This window comes from Myodes glareolus, chromosome 6, assembly GCF_982192425.1.
Source record: "Myodes glareolus chromosome 6, mMyoGla1.1, whole genome shotgun sequence".
NCBI lineage: Eukaryota > Metazoa > Chordata > Mammalia > Rodentia > Cricetidae > Myodes > Myodes glareolus.
In genome coordinates, this window is record NC_142031.1 from 13,370,998 (window position 1) to 13,386,363 (window position 15,366).

The 15,366-nt window shown below is 55.3% G+C and overlaps 2 protein-coding genes across 4 annotated transcripts in view; one reads left to right on the forward strand and one right to left on the reverse strand.

The window, feature by feature from the left end:
• Positions 1-12,247, forward strand: LOC125395355 (chloride channel protein ClC-Ka). 2 transcript variants are annotated; one of them, XM_087906944.1, is made up of 19 exons: positions 1-220; positions 836-964; positions 1,588-1,716; positions 2,531-2,670; positions 2,953-3,030; positions 3,112-3,190; positions 3,636-3,761; positions 5,339-5,423; positions 5,513-5,614; positions 6,131-6,215; positions 6,525-6,698; positions 7,213-7,282; positions 7,415-7,525; positions 7,870-8,083; positions 9,301-9,434; positions 10,210-10,298; positions 10,428-10,511; positions 11,552-11,638; positions 11,930-12,247. In XM_087906944.1, exons 1-19 carry the CDS (start codon positions 121-123, stop codon positions 11,975-11,977), a joined length of 2,064 nt encoding a protein of 687 aa, XP_087763070.1. In that variant the 5' UTR covers positions 1-120; the 3' UTR covers positions 11,978-12,247. The 2 variants fall into 2 exon arrangements, with proteins under 2 accessions (XP_087763070.1, XP_087763069.1); XM_087906943.1 differs by having other exon boundaries at positions 11,552-12,247.
• The window catches only part of Fam131c (family with sequence similarity 131 member C), a 17,017-nt gene continuing 12,695 nt past the window's right edge, over positions 11,045-15,366 (reverse strand). For both annotated transcript variants that reach the window (XM_087906946.1, XM_087906945.1), the window contains 3 exons: positions 14,379-14,561; positions 14,059-14,169; positions 11,045-13,522 (listed from right to left, as the gene is read on the reverse strand). In XM_087906946.1, coding sequence (XP_087763072.1) covers positions 13,260-13,522; positions 14,059-14,169; positions 14,379-14,561 — 557 coding nt within the window. In that variant the 3' untranslated portion in view covers positions 11,045-13,259. The remainder of the gene's footprint in view (positions 13,523-14,058; positions 14,170-14,378; positions 14,562-15,366) is intronic.

Below are 15,366 nucleotides of genomic sequence, written 5' to 3' on the forward strand. Positions count from 1 at the left end.
CCCAGGAGCATAGGGCTCTGCCTTCAACTCGGAAGGTGGAGTACTGGGGGAGCGTGGACCTAGGACGAGGGCACACAGTGCCTGTCACCAAGCAGCTGTCCACCTGTTACCACAGAACGGATGGAGGAACTGGTGGGGCTGCGTGAAGGCTCCTCCGGGAAGCCGGTGACCCTGCAAGAGCTGTGGGGCCCGTGTCCACGCCTCCGCCGAGGCATCAGAAGTGAGAGCTCAGTCCTCCCCTGCCCTTTCTCCACCCCCTTCCCCATAAAGTCCCCTTGGGATATCACTGACCCTCGACCCAAGATCACTCACTTCACCACTGTCTAAATAGTAGAACCTGACCGCCCTCATTGTTAGGGGGCAGAGAAAGTGGGAACCCCAGAAAGTGGCAGAGTTCAGGCCCAGGTGCGGATGCCCACAGCCAGAGAAGTCCATCTTCTAGGTTGGGCTGACAGTCAGTGGCCAAGGGCATCCCTGGGGACTTGAAGCGCAGGTGGCCTACAGCCCTGGGGACAACACCAGGCCCTTGGTGCTCTTCATGGTGGCTTAGACCACGATGAGGTCTTGGTAAGAGGTGTGGCGTCAGGCCCCTCATTTCCCTCCGCCACCTTGACCAACCTTCTGTCAGGCCCCAGTGTGAGCTGCGGTAGAGGGACAGACCAAAGCCACACAGTGTCACTACCTTACTTTCTACACATTCCGTTGAGCCCCTTCCATGTGACAGAACCCCTCCTCATCACCTCCAGACTCTAGCTCTAGGTCCCTAGCTTGCTGTCCCTACCCAGAGCCTGAGTAGCCCCCAGGGAAGGAGCTGTGACCCCAGTGTCCTGCCCAGGGGCCCTGGAGTGGCTGAAAGAGCGGCTGTTCCGTGTGGGTGAGGACTGGTACTTCCTGATGGCCCTCGGGGTGCTCATGGCTCTGATCAGCTATGCCATGAACTTCGCTATCGGGCGTGTGGTCAGAGGTAAGGCCTCCCTGGCATGCACGCCCGCTCTGGGCAATAGGAATTCTACATTACACTTGGGAGGCCAACTAGGCAGCCAAGAGCAGTGAGTTGGGGCAGGGCTGTGGGTAGCCAAGCCTGGAGCTGGTGCTGGCTTCAGCTGTGTGACCCTGGCAAGGTTCCTTTTCTGAGCCTCAGTCATCTCAGCCACACAGTGGGGGGAAGAGCCTGAATGCCTCTAGGAGCCTTTACTTCTGGACATGGACCCCCATCTTTCTACCCTTTCTCCATGCTGAGTACTCAATGAGACAGCACTTCCCCTGGACACTCGGTTGCCATGGTGAGGCTCCATATTGTCTCACCAAGACCTCAGTGGCGTCCTTTGGCCTTTCGGGGACCCAGGGTTGGGGAGGGCACCATCACTGACTACTGGACCGAAGGGAAACTGAGGCTCGGTCAAGTTACTTAGCTAAATAAAGTCCCGCAAGTAGGAAGCTGGAAAACTGAGACATAAACCTGGAGACCTGGTCATTCTCCTCTCACTGGGTAGCCGTGGGCCCACTTCTGGTCTGTGAGTGGGCACAAGTGTCTGTCCCCAAAGCTGTAGAGGCTCTGGTGGCTCCCTGACAGTTGGGCATCTCCAGCGCACAAGTGGCTGTACAGGGAAGTTGGGGACGGTCATCTGCTCTGGTATCTCTCCTGGACTGTGTACCCTGTGGCCCTCCTGTCTTTCTCCTCTGGCTTCTCACAGAGCATCACGCCCTTCTCTGGAGGTGAGTCATCATGGTCACCTGGTCTCTGGCCAACCCGCCTTGTCCTGCAGGTCCCCTGGGTCCAAATCTTTTCACATCTGTGAGACGTCTGAGGAGGGAGGGACAGGGAACAGGGGCATGTTGTTTGTGCTGGGGAAGCAGACTTGGAAGCGGCAGGCCACTTACCCAAAGTCAGCAGGGGACCCGGCACATCAGCTGGCTTGACTTGATTTCCCTAGGCCCCTTTGGGACAGAAACAAACGGTGGTGGTGGGTCACCTACAGGAGCACAGTCCATGATGTCAGGGCTGGGCTGACAGAAGCAGCTGACTCTCAGGCTCTAAGAGTGACCTCCAACTGCCGCCCAGGGACCTCCCAGGTGTAACTGGTGATAGCTTGACATTCCCTGGGTCCCCTCCCGGCTGCTGTAGACTTCAAGGTCCCACTCAGACCCTCAGCTGTCTCTCAGGACAGCTGAAGTCACACACCCCACTCATAGGGTGTGTGAGGTCCTGAGGATCGTGCCAGAGAGAGCTGTGTGCATTGGGGCACTAAGTGAGGTCTGCGCTGGGCCTGGAGGCAAATCTTGGGAAGCAGAGGCAGGAGAATGGCTGCCAGCTCCAGGCTATCCTAGGTCACACAGTGAGATCTTGTTGAAAGAGAGAGCCAGATGTACCCGCCCCCCCCCCCAGAATGCACCTGACACCTCTGATCTTGCTAGGCGTGGTTGGAATTGGTTAGTACTTGAACAAGGAGTGAAAAAGACAGACAGAGAGAGGGAGGGAGGGAAGGAGAGAGAGAAAGAGAGAGAATTCCTTGTTTTTACTTTGCTCCAGGGTCCGGACTCCCAGAGCTGAAGACCATGCTGTCCGGTGTAGTCCTGGAAGATTATCTAGACATCAAGAACTTTGGGGCCAAGGTGGTGGGCCTCTCCTGCACTCTGGCAACAGGCAGTACCATCTTCCTAGGCAAAGTGGTAAGAACAAGGAGAGCCCACCCGCCTTCCTCCTTGTTCATCCACACCTCTAGAAGCACAGCTAAGTCTGTGATAAAATGTATCTCAGGATAGCCCTGGGGTTTGGGCTTCACCTAGGACAAGGATGTGAACGAGGTTGCCACATCATCTTCGGTCCAAGCTTGCAGTTCCCGTTCCTGGGGGCCTTAAGGAGAAAGAGGAGAAATGGGGAGGGAGGACCCCGCTTCCCCAGGGCTTGGACCCTGCACATCAATGCTTTCTCCTCCCACCCCCATCCCTCAGGGTCCCTTCGTGCACCTGAGTGTAATGATTGCCACTTACCTGGGCCGCATACGAACCAAGACCATTGGGGAATCTGAGGTGAGGGGTACAAGGAAGAGCCCCATTGAGACTAGAAGGGGACAGGAGCTGGTTCTGAACCCAGAGTTCTGTTTTCTCCAGAACAAGGCCAAGGAAGTTGAAATGCTGGCGGCGGCAGCGGCAGTGGGTGTGGCCACGGTCTTCGCAGCCCCCTTCAGCGGTGAGAGCTCACCCCTCCTCCACCTTGTAACCCCCACCCCCGGCCCTGAGCTCCCTGGCTTGCCCCCTCACTCCCCCCCACTCCTGATCCTGGCAGTTTGAAAACCTTCAATCCTGCCATGTGCACACAGGCACCCCAGGGTGGTTGGGGTGGGGTGTCCAGGCCTGTAGACTCCCTTGGTCCCCACTGTGTGGCCTTGGCCAGTGAGTTCACTACTCTGAGCCTGGTTTCACAAGCTGGGAAACAGAATTCCTACTCCTCAGTCCCACCCGATAGGTGAGGATGAGGACCTGTGAGCCTTCTTGGCTTGAGCCAAGGTCAAAGGCAATAGGGGTCTTTGGTGGTCCAGGCAGCAAAACAAGAGGGTTGGGAGGGTCAGGGAGAATGTGACCCCGACATCCTGCAGCTAGGGAAGAGGGGTCCCCTGAGCTGTGTGCCCCTCTAGGTGTCCTGTTCAGCATTGAGGTCATGTCCTCTCACTTCTCCGTCTGGAATTACTGGAGGGGCTTCTTCGCTGCCACCTGCGGGGCCTTCATGTTCCGCCTTCTGGGGGTCTTCAACAGTGAGCAGGGTGAGTCCCATGTGGGGACCTCGTCTCTCCCCTCCATTTTCTGCAACTCCTCACCCCATTGTTTTCTCCTTCCTTCCCATCTCCACTCACCCTTCCTTCCTTCCTTCCTTCCTTCCTTCCTTCCTTCCTTCCTTCCTTCCTTTCTCTCTCCCTTCCTTCCTCCCTCCCTCTTTCCTTTCTTTCTTCCTTCTTTCCCCCTTTTCCTTCTTCTCCATCACCTGGGTTTCTGGAGCATCCAGCCATAAAGTCTAGCTCAGGGGTCTGAATGCTTACTTGTACTAAATAATCTCAAGAATGTGTGTGTGTGTGTGTGTGCACATGTGCATGTTTGTGTACATATGTGTATGTGCATGTGTGTGTGAGAGAGTACTTGTGTGCATGTGCACACCCATATATGTGTGAATCAATTTGTTTATGGCTTTGGGTGACTCTGGAAGGGTGTTCTCAGTCTGTCTGCACCTTGGTCACCACAGTGTCACTGAAAAGGTTAAACAAAAGCCAGAAAACACGTGCGTGCAGACCTCCTCCTGGGGTCAGGACTTCCAAGGGAGCTGGTCTTCAAGCCCAGGATGGAATTCTCCTACAGGAATTCTCATGGCCATGTCCCTCGCTAAATCCCCCCTGTGTGTGTCCGTTCCTCAGTCGTGAGGGTCTGGGAATGCTGTGCCATCCATCTCCGAACTAGGGTGTGGATTCCACCAAGAGCAGCTGAAGTGTAGAGGCTAAGAGAGGAGCCCACATCCCTGTGCCCGGGGGCAGGATGCACATAGCCACTAAGGTTGGAAGATACTGGAAAGCTCCTCTGGGTAGAAGGCAGGTTCACAGAACTGAACACCTCGGCTCTCAAGAGGTCTTTGAGAGGGACACCACAGTGACTCCCTTTGACCTGGACGTTTCGGCTCTCCCTCTCCAAACACAACACTTCTCCCAAGCATGGCAGGATGAATTCTGCTAGACCCTGGTCTGTTCTTGGTCACCAAACTGTGACCAGAGAACCCAGCCATATCGTGTGCCCTATTGCTTGCTCACCCACCTCAAGAGAAAATGATATGATATGTGTAGAAAGGAATTTACTTATGTTTTTGGTTAAAACCACAGAAGGGTCACAACTCAGGGAGAAGCTGAGGCAATCATGAGAACACACGCACACGTAGAAAGTCGTCTGATGTGTCGAGAGTTCCTGGGATCAAGCCTTCCTGTCAGACATTGAGTTTTCTTAGGGAAAAATATATTTTTTTTTTTCGGTTTTTCAAGACAGCGTTTCTCTGTGTCGCACTGGCTGTCCTGGAACTCTATCTGTAGACCAGGCTGGCCTCGAACTCAGAGATCTGCCTGCCTCTGCCTCCCTAGTGCGGATATTAAAAACGTGCATCACCACCCCTTCTTGGGGAATCCTAGTGGCTAGACCTCCCTCCTTGATGGACGGAAGGGAACCTACAGTGTGCGTTGGGAGAAAGGCTCTAGGGTAGAGAGAGCCGTGGCTCGCTGAATGCTACCTCCCTTGTATGAGTTATTCTGGGATGCACTTTGGGTGGGGAGGAGTGTGACCTCGGACTCTCACCCCCGCCCTCCCTCAGAGACCATCACTTCCATCTACAAGACCAGTTTCCGAGTGGATGTGCCGTTTGATCTGCCTGAAATCTTTTTTTTCGTGGCTCTGGGGTAAGTGTGATCTCAGGCCCTGAGCCCAGCTGGGCTCCTCCAGGCATGAACTGGGGTAGCTCTGCATTGACCCTCACTGCCACCTCCAGGGCCATCTGCGGTGTCCTGAGCTGCGCTTACCTATCCTGTCAGCGGAATTTTGTTCGCTTCGTCAAGACCAATCGGTACACCTCCAAACTGCTGGCTACCAGGTGGGCGAAGGCCTGCAGGGAGGACCCACTCCCAGCCCACCATAGAAAGCCCCGCCCCTACCTGAGTTAGGTATTTTCTCTGTCCTCACCAGCACACACTCGCCAAGCCCCTCCTCTCCTACCGCACTTAACTGGAGACCAATCCCGTCATGGAATCCCTCCCATCAGTCATTGCCTCCTCTCCTCCCTGAACCTCCTGTCCCCCATCTTGGAGCTCCTCCTCCTCCCTCCTGACTCAGCAAGACCCATCCCCACCCTGACCTGGCTGGTCTGTCACTGTCCGGCTCTATCCCAAACCCTCACTCTCCCCCTCCCCTTGCCACACCACTTTTCCTGGGCTCCTCTGCCTGCTTCTTCCCTGGAGGGGTCTGTCGGTTTCTTTGCCCCTCACCTTCCTCCACAGTTCTGTCCTCATTGTGGGGTTGTCTCTGATAAGAAGCTGCAGTGATCCCCCCCCCCTCCCCGCGCACATTTTGGGAGAAGAAGAGACAAACTGGAACTCCCTTTCTCTCACAGCAAGCCCTTGTATGCAGCTCTGGTCGCCCTGGTCCTGGCCTCTGTCACCTATCCGCCTGGTGTGGGCCGCTTCATGGCTTCACGGGTGAGGGGCCCTGAGCTAGGGGGTGGGTGGTGAGTCCCATTTGGTGTCTCCTCTGTGTACCTCATCTCTTTCACTACCCCCAAACTCTCGAAAGGAGATCCCTACGAGTTATTTTTCAGATGACCCGGTTGTCACTCAGTAATGGCAGAGCCATCCTCAGGGTCCTCAGCTAGGAAGGGCTGGAGTCGTTGAGGCTCAGGTGGGAGATGGGGCAGACGGGACAGGCTGACCGACCACCACCTCTGCTCCCCGTCCATGGCGGAGATGGGGCAGACGGGACAGGCTGACCGACCACCGTCTCTGCCCCAGCTGTCCATGGCGGAGCATTTGCACTCTCTATTTGACAACAACTCCTGGGCACTGATGACCCGGAACTCATCCCCACCCTGGCCTGCTGAGCCTGACCCCCAGAACCTGTGGCTTGAATGGTACCATCCACAGTTCACCATCTTTGGGACTCTAGCCTTCTTCCTGGTCATGAAGGTGGGTCCCTTCTGCATGAAGATCTGGGGTGGGATGGGGCTGCGTTCACAGCGGGACCCTGGAGCACTGTCCACTTCCAACCCTATCCCCGACCTCAGCCAGAGTCACAAGTCACATTGGTTTCCCCAGCCCCAGATTCCTTTTGTGTTTTTAACTCAGTTTTTTTTTTTTTATCTTTATCATGAAATAGAGGCTGAGGAGATGGCTCAGTTAATAAAGTGTTGGCCTCAAAAGCATGAGGATCTGAGTCTCACCCTCAGCATCCATTGGTGGGCATGGGGGCTGGAGAGATGGCTCAGAGGTAAAGAGCACTGGCTGCTCTTCCAGAGGTCCTGAGTTCAATTCCCAGCAACCACATGGTAGTTCACAGCCATCTGTAATGAATGAGATCAGGTGTAAATAGAGACTTCTCTGGGAACATCCTACTCCTATCCTATTCCTCTCTTCTTTGCTCCTCCCCTCCTCCCATTGCCAAACTTCTGCCCTCTGGTCCCTTCTCCCACTCCTGGCACAGTTCTGGATGCTGATTCTGGCCACCACAATCCCCATGCCTGCTGGGTACTTCATGCCCATATTCATCATTGGTGAGTCTGGATTCCAAGGAGATTCAGGGGCATGGGGCATAACCGTGGCTCCCACATACCATCTGTCTCCCACGAGTACTGAGAAGGGGGTCTGGTCAGCCTGACTGCCCCTTCACTCTGAGTCTGTGGCAGGAGCTGTCATCGGGCGCCTCCTGGGAGAGGCCCTGGCTGTCGCCTTCCCAGAGGGCATTGTGGCTGGAGGTGAGATCAACCCCATCATGCCTGGGGGCTATGCTCTGGCAGGTGAGTGAACCTGGGCCCAGTAAGTGGGAAGAGCACGTGGGCTAGGCTATGGTTGAAGGGACTAATGTTTGTTTATGGCATGGAGTGGTGTACAATGTGCCTTTCACTCCCTGCACCCCATCTTCCTCTGAACCTCCCAGCTCTCTCCTAGCTCCCTCTCCCCTCCCCCATTTCTTACGCCCTCTATATTCCTTTTCTCTCACCGTGCCTGGGCGTTTCTAGCAGGTTCCAGGATGTGCCTTCTGGATATTGCTGACACTAGCCATGGTCACACTGTACCCACCTTGCCCTCTGGGTGAGTTGGCTCCTGGCCTGAGTCACCCACCATGGCTCTGTCCCTGCAGGTGCTGCTGCCTTCTCGGGGGCGGTGACCCACAGCATCTCCACAGCATTGTTGGCCTTTGAGCTGACCGGACAGATCGTTCATGCATTGCCTGTGCTGATGGCAGTGCTGGCGGCCAATGCCATCTCCCAAAATTGTCAGCCCTCTTTCTATGATGGCACCATCATGGCCAAGAAGCTGCCATACCTGCCGTGGATCCGTGGCCGTAAGATTGGGTGAGCTTCAGGTTGGCTAACGGGGTGTCCCAGGATGGTCTGGGACCATCAGAAGTGAAGTGAATAGAACTCTTATAGTTTTGGTTGTGAGCATAGCCTTTAGCAGCTGAGCCGTACCTCCAGCCCCTGGGAGCTAAGGGACCCCCCAAATTCAATGCAGTTGTCTTCAACCCACCCTCTGGCCATCAACCTCCTCAGAGCCTCATGTGCTAGGAGAGGAAGCCGGAGTTCAGACAGGTGTCTGTCTTGCTTCAGGTCACGGGGGGTTGAGTGCCAGCTAGGCGAGGCTTCTCTCCTGGCTCTTTTGCCCTGCTCTCTGAGCCAGGTGGGTGGTCAGGAGCTGGGACGCAGATGGGGTCTGAGGTCCTCCCTCCACCAGACTGTGCCCAGCGGTTTCAGTTCCCAAAGCAATAGGCCCAGAGGCTCAAGATCCGCCGTGTTCTGGGTCCAGCTCCAAGCTCATGCAAGCTGCCATCCTGTTCCAAACCCTCGGCTGCCACGTGGCTGTACCTTTCTCAGGCTCTCAAACACTAAAATTCTCTCAGGTGTGAAAACCAAACACAACCAAAAGAAATTCTCTAGAGCAGAATTCTGCTAGGTGATACAGCCCCCGGCGGCGCTAGTGCCAGCAGCAGAGGGTGCAGAATGCTCCCACTAGAGAGCAGGTCTCTGCTCCTTCCTATTGCAGGGTCCTAAGTGTCCCCCCTTCCAGGAGACAGTCAGCCCCCTCGTCGTGCACTCAGAAGCCAAAAGCATTTGTTCATTTTCTCCTGGCTACAATAAAACACAAGGCAAAAGCAACTTCTCGAAGGGAGGGTTCATTCCCATTCACAGGTTGAGGGTACAGTCCTTCATGGTGGGGGAAGGTATGGCAGCAGAAGTGTGGGGTGGCTGAGCACATGACATCCGTGTCAGGAAGCAGAGAGAAATGGAGCTCAGCTTGCGCTTGGTCCGAGTTCGGGACCATAGCTCGCCGTGGATGGTTCTGCATTCACGCTCGCCGTGGATGGTTCTGCATCCACGTTTAGGGTGGTTCTTCCTACCTCAATAGACACAGCCTAAAACTCTTTTGCTGAGGCTCCATGATTCTAGATCTTGTTTAGTTGAAAATAAATATTAACTATCACGCATGGGTCCTTCCCAGCAAGGTTCCCTACTTCTTCCTGAGGACTAGCACCGCCATGCAGGGCCTGACACACACCTCCCTCTGCCCACAGCTCCTACCCAGTGACTGTGGAACACTTCATGAACTGCACCCTCACCACCCTGGCCAAGGACATGCCCCTGGAGGAGGTGGTCAAGGTCGTGACCTCTACAGATGTGGCTCAGTACCCCTTGGTGGAGACCAGAGGTACTCATCTTGGGTGGGGGGAGGCTACCAGGGAGGATGAGTGTTGGGGGGGGAGTCCCTCTGGGTGTCAAGGCAGCAAGAGCAAACAGGGAGTTGGAATCCAGGCTCTGCTCTGTGACATGGGAAAAGTCACTCAGCTTCTCTGTGCTTTGGTTTATTCGGGGATGAAACGGACATAACAGCTAATGTCTGTGTCGTATTTAGAGATGAGAAGCCTCTTGTAAAGCAGCCTAGGGAGGACTCTGGGGATTCCAGTCAAAGGTGATGCAGCCGCCCCCAGCGGCCACACATCCATGTCCGAACTTAAATTTCTGTGGGCAGGACAGTTACCCAACTGGGCCACTCAGTCTCTGCTTCCTCGTCTGTAAACTGGGTGACAAGTGTCCTGAGAGACAGAAAATTCTGTAAATTTCCTCGGAGACACAGAACACCCAGCATGGGGCTGAAGAGAGAGCCCAGGGGTTAAGAGCACTGCTCTTCTTGAAGGACCTGGCCTTGGTTCCCAGCACTCTCATGGAAGATCACATCTGTTCTTAACTCTAGTTTCGGGGACTCTGACACCCTCTCCTGGCCTCTGAGGGGAAGTATACACAGTGTACGCGCACACACATATACACGTATACATATACATGAGCAGACAAAACACTCATACAAGTAAAATAGAAATATAAATAAATCTTTGAAACAAACACCCAGCATGTTCTTGGCACATAGTAGGTGCTCAGATAAAATGACTTCCGTAGTTCTAACATGTCCCTTCCTCTGCACTGCCTAGAGTCACAGACCCTGGTGGGCACTGTGGAAAGGACCCATTTGGTGCAAGCCCTCCAGACAGAGTCAGCTTCCTGGGCTCCAGGCCAACAGGTGGGTTCCCCTGCCAGGTGTGGGGACAGGGTGGGGGTGTGAGCAGGGCTGTGAAGGGGGAGTTTAGAGAACAGGAGCCTGGGAACTGAAGGCTGGCTCAGGTCTCCATCATCTTCCCCCAATTCCCAGCGCTTTCTTCAGGACATCTTGGCTGGTGGCTGCCCCACACAGCCAGTGACCCTGCAGCTGTCTCCAGAGACCTCCCTGTACCAGGTAAGGGAGAATTAGAAAAAGTAGATGGAGAGGGAGTGCTTGATGGGGAAACTTAGGCTCCACTTCCCTTAGGCTCCACCTCCTCCCACTGTTCAGTGTTGCACACACACATGCACGCACACACACACACACACATACACCATACTTGTGCATGTACACACGCACACACATGTGCACACTTCTCACCTGCAGATGTGTACAGCAGCCCCAGCCTGTGAGCCCCTCACTGCATGCTGGGGCCATGCAGAGGAGATGGGGAAGTGAAAGAGCTTGGGCAACACATGCTTCTGGATAGAAACTGCCAGTTAGGAGCATCCCATGGAGCAGGAGAGATGCCTCAGCTTTAGGAGCACTGGCTGCTCTTCCAGAGGACAAAGGTTCAATTCCCACAACCACAACTGCCTATAATTCCAATCCTAGAGGATTCAACACCCGCTCTGGACCCTAGGGCACTGCATCCATGTGGTACACAGACATACATGCAGACAAATACCTATAAACATAAAATTGTTTAAAAAAGAAGAAAAGCTGGGCATGGTGGCAAACACCTTTAATCCCAGCACTTGGGAGGCAGAGGCAGAGGCAGGAGGATCTCTGTGAGTTTGAGGCCAGCCTGGTTTACATAGCAAGTTCCAGGACAGCCAGGGCTATATAGAGAAACCTTTTCTGAAAAAGAAAAAAAAAATTAAATTTATGCATCACACAAGGCTCCCAATCTGAGGAGCTTCCCCTTTATCTTGTGCGACAGCTAGTAGATTACCCAGCCTCTCAGAGCAGGCACTTGTGTAGGACTGGTGACAGAAGCAGCCTAGGGACCTGGTTATCGCCCCAAGTTTTCTACCAAGGCATGGCGTCCTAGGGACTCGGTAACCTGGACCAACCTACCTGAGGCCTTGCTTCTCTCATGGATTCTGACTACCACCTAGTGGTCAGACTAGACATTGCAGGCTGGACTCTTCCACTCAGCGGGCACAGAGAAGGGTATGGTGGCCACAGGGATGTTCCCTGACTCCACCATTTCCTGTCAACTTCTCCTCCAGACACACAGCCTCTTTGAGCTGCTGACCCTTCAGACGCTGTTCGTGACATCACGGGGCAGAGCTGTGGGCTCTGTGTCCTGGGTAGAGGTACTGGGGTCTCAAGGGTGGCCAAAGCAGAGTTGGGGGCGGGGGACACCAACATTCTCCCTTTCAAAGACCGGGAGATACACTCTAATCCCTGGATTAGAGGGGTCACTGAGCCTTGGACATCAATTACCAGCCTGCCACTCCCTGGACTTGGTGTCCCTTATGCCATGGGGTAGGCACCAGCTACAAAACCACAGACTTGACCATCGAGGGTGCTGTCGATGTGGAAGCTAGAGCTGTCTCCATCCCTCTAACCCTCCATCCTCTTCAATCCCCTTTCCTCCGCTGCAGCTGAAGAAAGCCATTTCTACCTTGGTCAACCCACCAGCCCCCAAGTGAGCCAGCCTGGGAGTCGGAACAGGGACACCTGCCTGGCTCCAGAGGCTGCTGTATGGAGCCCCACTCCCTCTTCCCTCCTGACTCCACTCCCTCTAGGACAGCTCAGCCCTTCAGTGGGCAGTCCCGCCAGCCTGAACAGGGTTCCACATTCATTGTGGCCCACCCTGAAGGGACAGAAGAAGGAAAAGAATCTCGCCCTGGTGTTTGTGCCTTCTGAGATGATCTAGCCCTAACCAGTAGCTCCTGAGAAAAATAAAACTGATGCCCATAGCCACCGTTCACGCCTGTACTCCCTCAAGAGTGTGCATTTGGACCTTCGGGGTCCAGTGTCGGTCTAGGTTAAGCCCTTGGGGCATCTGGTGTTCACATGGGCATCACAGGCTGGGCCTAGGGTTCTTCAATCTACACATCTCAGCAAGGAGATAGAGGGAAATGAGGGTCCCTACCAGGTCATATGATGCTTGGCCTCACCTCTAACAGGACGTTGGGGATGAGGTCTCCAGACTTGATCCCCCTGGCTGTGGTTCAACTGGCAAAGTGGGGTCTCTGGGTGTGGCTCTTTGGGGACAAGAAGATGCTCTAGACCTCCTCCTTTGAGGCCTCTCAGGTATCTGTGTGTTGGAGGGAGGAGTCCTCCCTAAACCTGACAGACCCTCATCCAGGGCTCAGGAACACACTCTCCCTGGGATACCAGGTCAAGTTCATCCAGGATGAGCACACTACTTTAATGTCGCCAGAGAACCCTGCGGGAGATGAAGGGGGTAAGGGGAGACGTGGGTTCTCTTGGCTTGGGAGCACGGGGGTCACGGAGGAACCAGGTAAGAGGGGAGGAACAGACAGACCCTCCAGAGATGTTAGAGAGGCAAAGAATGGCTTGACCAGAAGAAACTGTCCCAGCTTCTATGGGACAGATGAGGGCGAGGGGAATGAGCCCCCAAGTCAAGGCTGGCTTCCCAGGCCCCTCCAGATGACTCCCCCACTCTCCCAATCTTTCCCCGGTGTCCTGTTAGGGGCCTGACTGCCAGTCTCCTGGGGCTGGTGTCTGCTTAGAGTCTGGGAGTGGGCTGAAGGCAGGGGCCCTGGAGGGGCCAAGCCCACAAAGCAGGGGGCTCCCTCTCACTGTTGAGGGCAGGTCCACAGAGGCACTGAGCGGTCTCCACAGAATGACAGCGACCATCCCTGCCACACTCCACCCTGTGTTTGTCCCAAGGAGTCAAGAGATGTTCAGTGCCAGCAGACGGTGCATTGGGCTCCCAGCGAAGTGTGGAGCGGCCAGCTCGCCTCAGTTGTAGAATACCTCATCCTCGTCTTCTGAGAGAGACCCACTGTCCACGGAGGGCAGGGAGCCATGGATGTGGGCCCCGCCACCATCAGGCCCCTGAGCCCCAGGCAGCCTCTGCCGGTGTTGGTGGGTGGGGCTAGCGGGCTCCTCCTCCAGTGAGGGCCAGCCATCGTCCAGAGTGAGGCCAGGGGAGCAGGCTAGGAGACTGTCGTCTTGTGAAGGGCCACTCGGGAGGCTGTCCTGAAGGTAGATGCTCTCCAGGTCTAGAATACCAAAAAGAGGGTAGAGAGGAGAGATGGAATCCCGCATCCTGCATCCTACCTCCCTGGGTGTGGGAGGCCAGGCAAGGGGTGGGAGACCTGTATGTCACTGCTAAGCTGTGTGACCCCCAGGCAGGTCTCTGAATCTCTCTGAGCTCAGCTGTCTCCCCATGACAAGAGCAGGAAGTGATGAGCAGTGTGACAATGGTGCTCCTTCGGGTCCTCTGTGCCCTCCCCTCCTGGTCATAGGGAGAATCAAGTGAGCTAAGTCAATGTAAGTTTCACTAGGATGCAGGTTTGGGAAAGCAGTTCCCACAATGCACCTAGTGCCAACTCAAGCCACACCGCAGCCAGGCTTTCCTTTTGGCTTAGGGCACTCCCTGGAAATGTGTAGGCCAGGGCTGCCTCTCCCAGGTTACTGAGGAGGAAGCTAAGCCATGGAGAAGAGGGGACAGGGAGAGGAAGGAGCTCACCTGAGCGACCCAGGCACCACCCTCAGGGCCCTTCCGCCCACCCTGCCTTGGTACGCCCAGCTGTACCTTGGAGCTGGAAGGCACCCTGGGTACTGTCCTCTGGCTGCAGCTCCTCGTCGTCCAGGGAGGACCAGGCACTCAGAGTGGCCTCCGTGATAGCAAACTGCTCAGCGACACCTGGGGGGGGGGGGGAGAGCAGCAAGATCGGGCTGGGTGAACCTATGGGTGGGAAGGGGGCACTCTATCCCTACACGGGCCTCTCTACCCAGGTGAGGAAGGACGCCACCTAGCGCCCGCCCCATCCGCCATCCCGTGCTCAGACCCAGCTTCACTCCAGCAGACCCCGCCCCGCCTATGGCCTCCCTCCCTGCACCTGCCCCACTCACCCGCAGCAAAGCGGGCCTCCCGCAGCTCGTCAGGTAGACAGCAGTAATGCTCGTCCTCTCCTGGGGACAGCTCCCAGCCTGACTGCTGGACGCTCCAGCCTTTCCACTCGATGAGGTGGGCCACTCGGCCACGAGCCATGGCTGTGGGCTTTGTGATGTGGTCCTTGATGCTTTGTACCACCCCTGCGAGGAGGTCACGGATGGCTATCGGGTGACTAGGTCAGCATAAACCCCATTTCAGGCCATCCCATGCTCTGTACCCCAACCACCCCGATCTCTAAGCCTGCGCCTGTCAGTTTCCTGTAACCACGACCAGGGGGAGCTTTGCCTCACAAGCCCCACACCCTACCCTGTGCCCTCCCCAGCCTTGGCCCTACTTCACTCACATGTCTCACCCATTTGTACGTCCGCCCCGCCCCCCACCTTCCCAATGTCTCATTGAATTTGAATCAGGAATCCAGCCGCTCCTTAGACTAGCCATGGCCTTCAGTTCTTCTGGGACCCAGGACCCTTCACTCATGAACTGACAGTTCTGAGGGAGCTTCCTGGCTGTGGGACAATGGTCTTTTATCCTGTCACTTGTATTATTTTTAATAAAATGCTGATAGGCCAGTAGCCAGGCAGGAAGTATAGGTGGGGCAATGAGAACAGGAGAATTCTGGGAGAGGAAAGCTCAGTTTGCAGTCGTGACCCAGCCTCAGAGAAGCAAGATGTGACTGCCTCATCAAAAATGTACCAAGCCACATGGCTAACTTAGACAAGAATTATGTGCTAATGTAAGTTATAAGAGTTAATAAATAAAAAGCCTGAGCTAATGGGCCAATAAGTTTATAACTAATGTAGACTTCTGTGTGATTCTCTGGGACTTAACGGCTGCTGGACTGGGTGGGACACTTCCCTGTACTTGCTCTGTGGAGTTAGACTCGGGGGTGGAGCACTCAGGGAATGTTCCCTGGAGGAAGTGGCCTGCAGTTGGGCTCTGGAGGTC

Coding starts and splice junctions, on each gene's coding strand:
- LOC125395355 (XM_087906943.1), top strand. CDS start 121: ATGGAGGAACTGGTGGGGCTGCGTGAAGGCTCCTCCGGGAAGCCGGTG. Junction 3,762..5,338: donor GGTCTTCAACAGTGAGCAGG/GTGAGTCCCATG, acceptor GCCCTCCCTCAG/AGACCATCACTTCCATCTAC. Junction 7,283..7,414: donor CATGCCCATATTCATCATTG/GTGAGTCTGGAT, acceptor AGTCTGTGGCAG/GAGCTGTCATCGGGCGCCTC.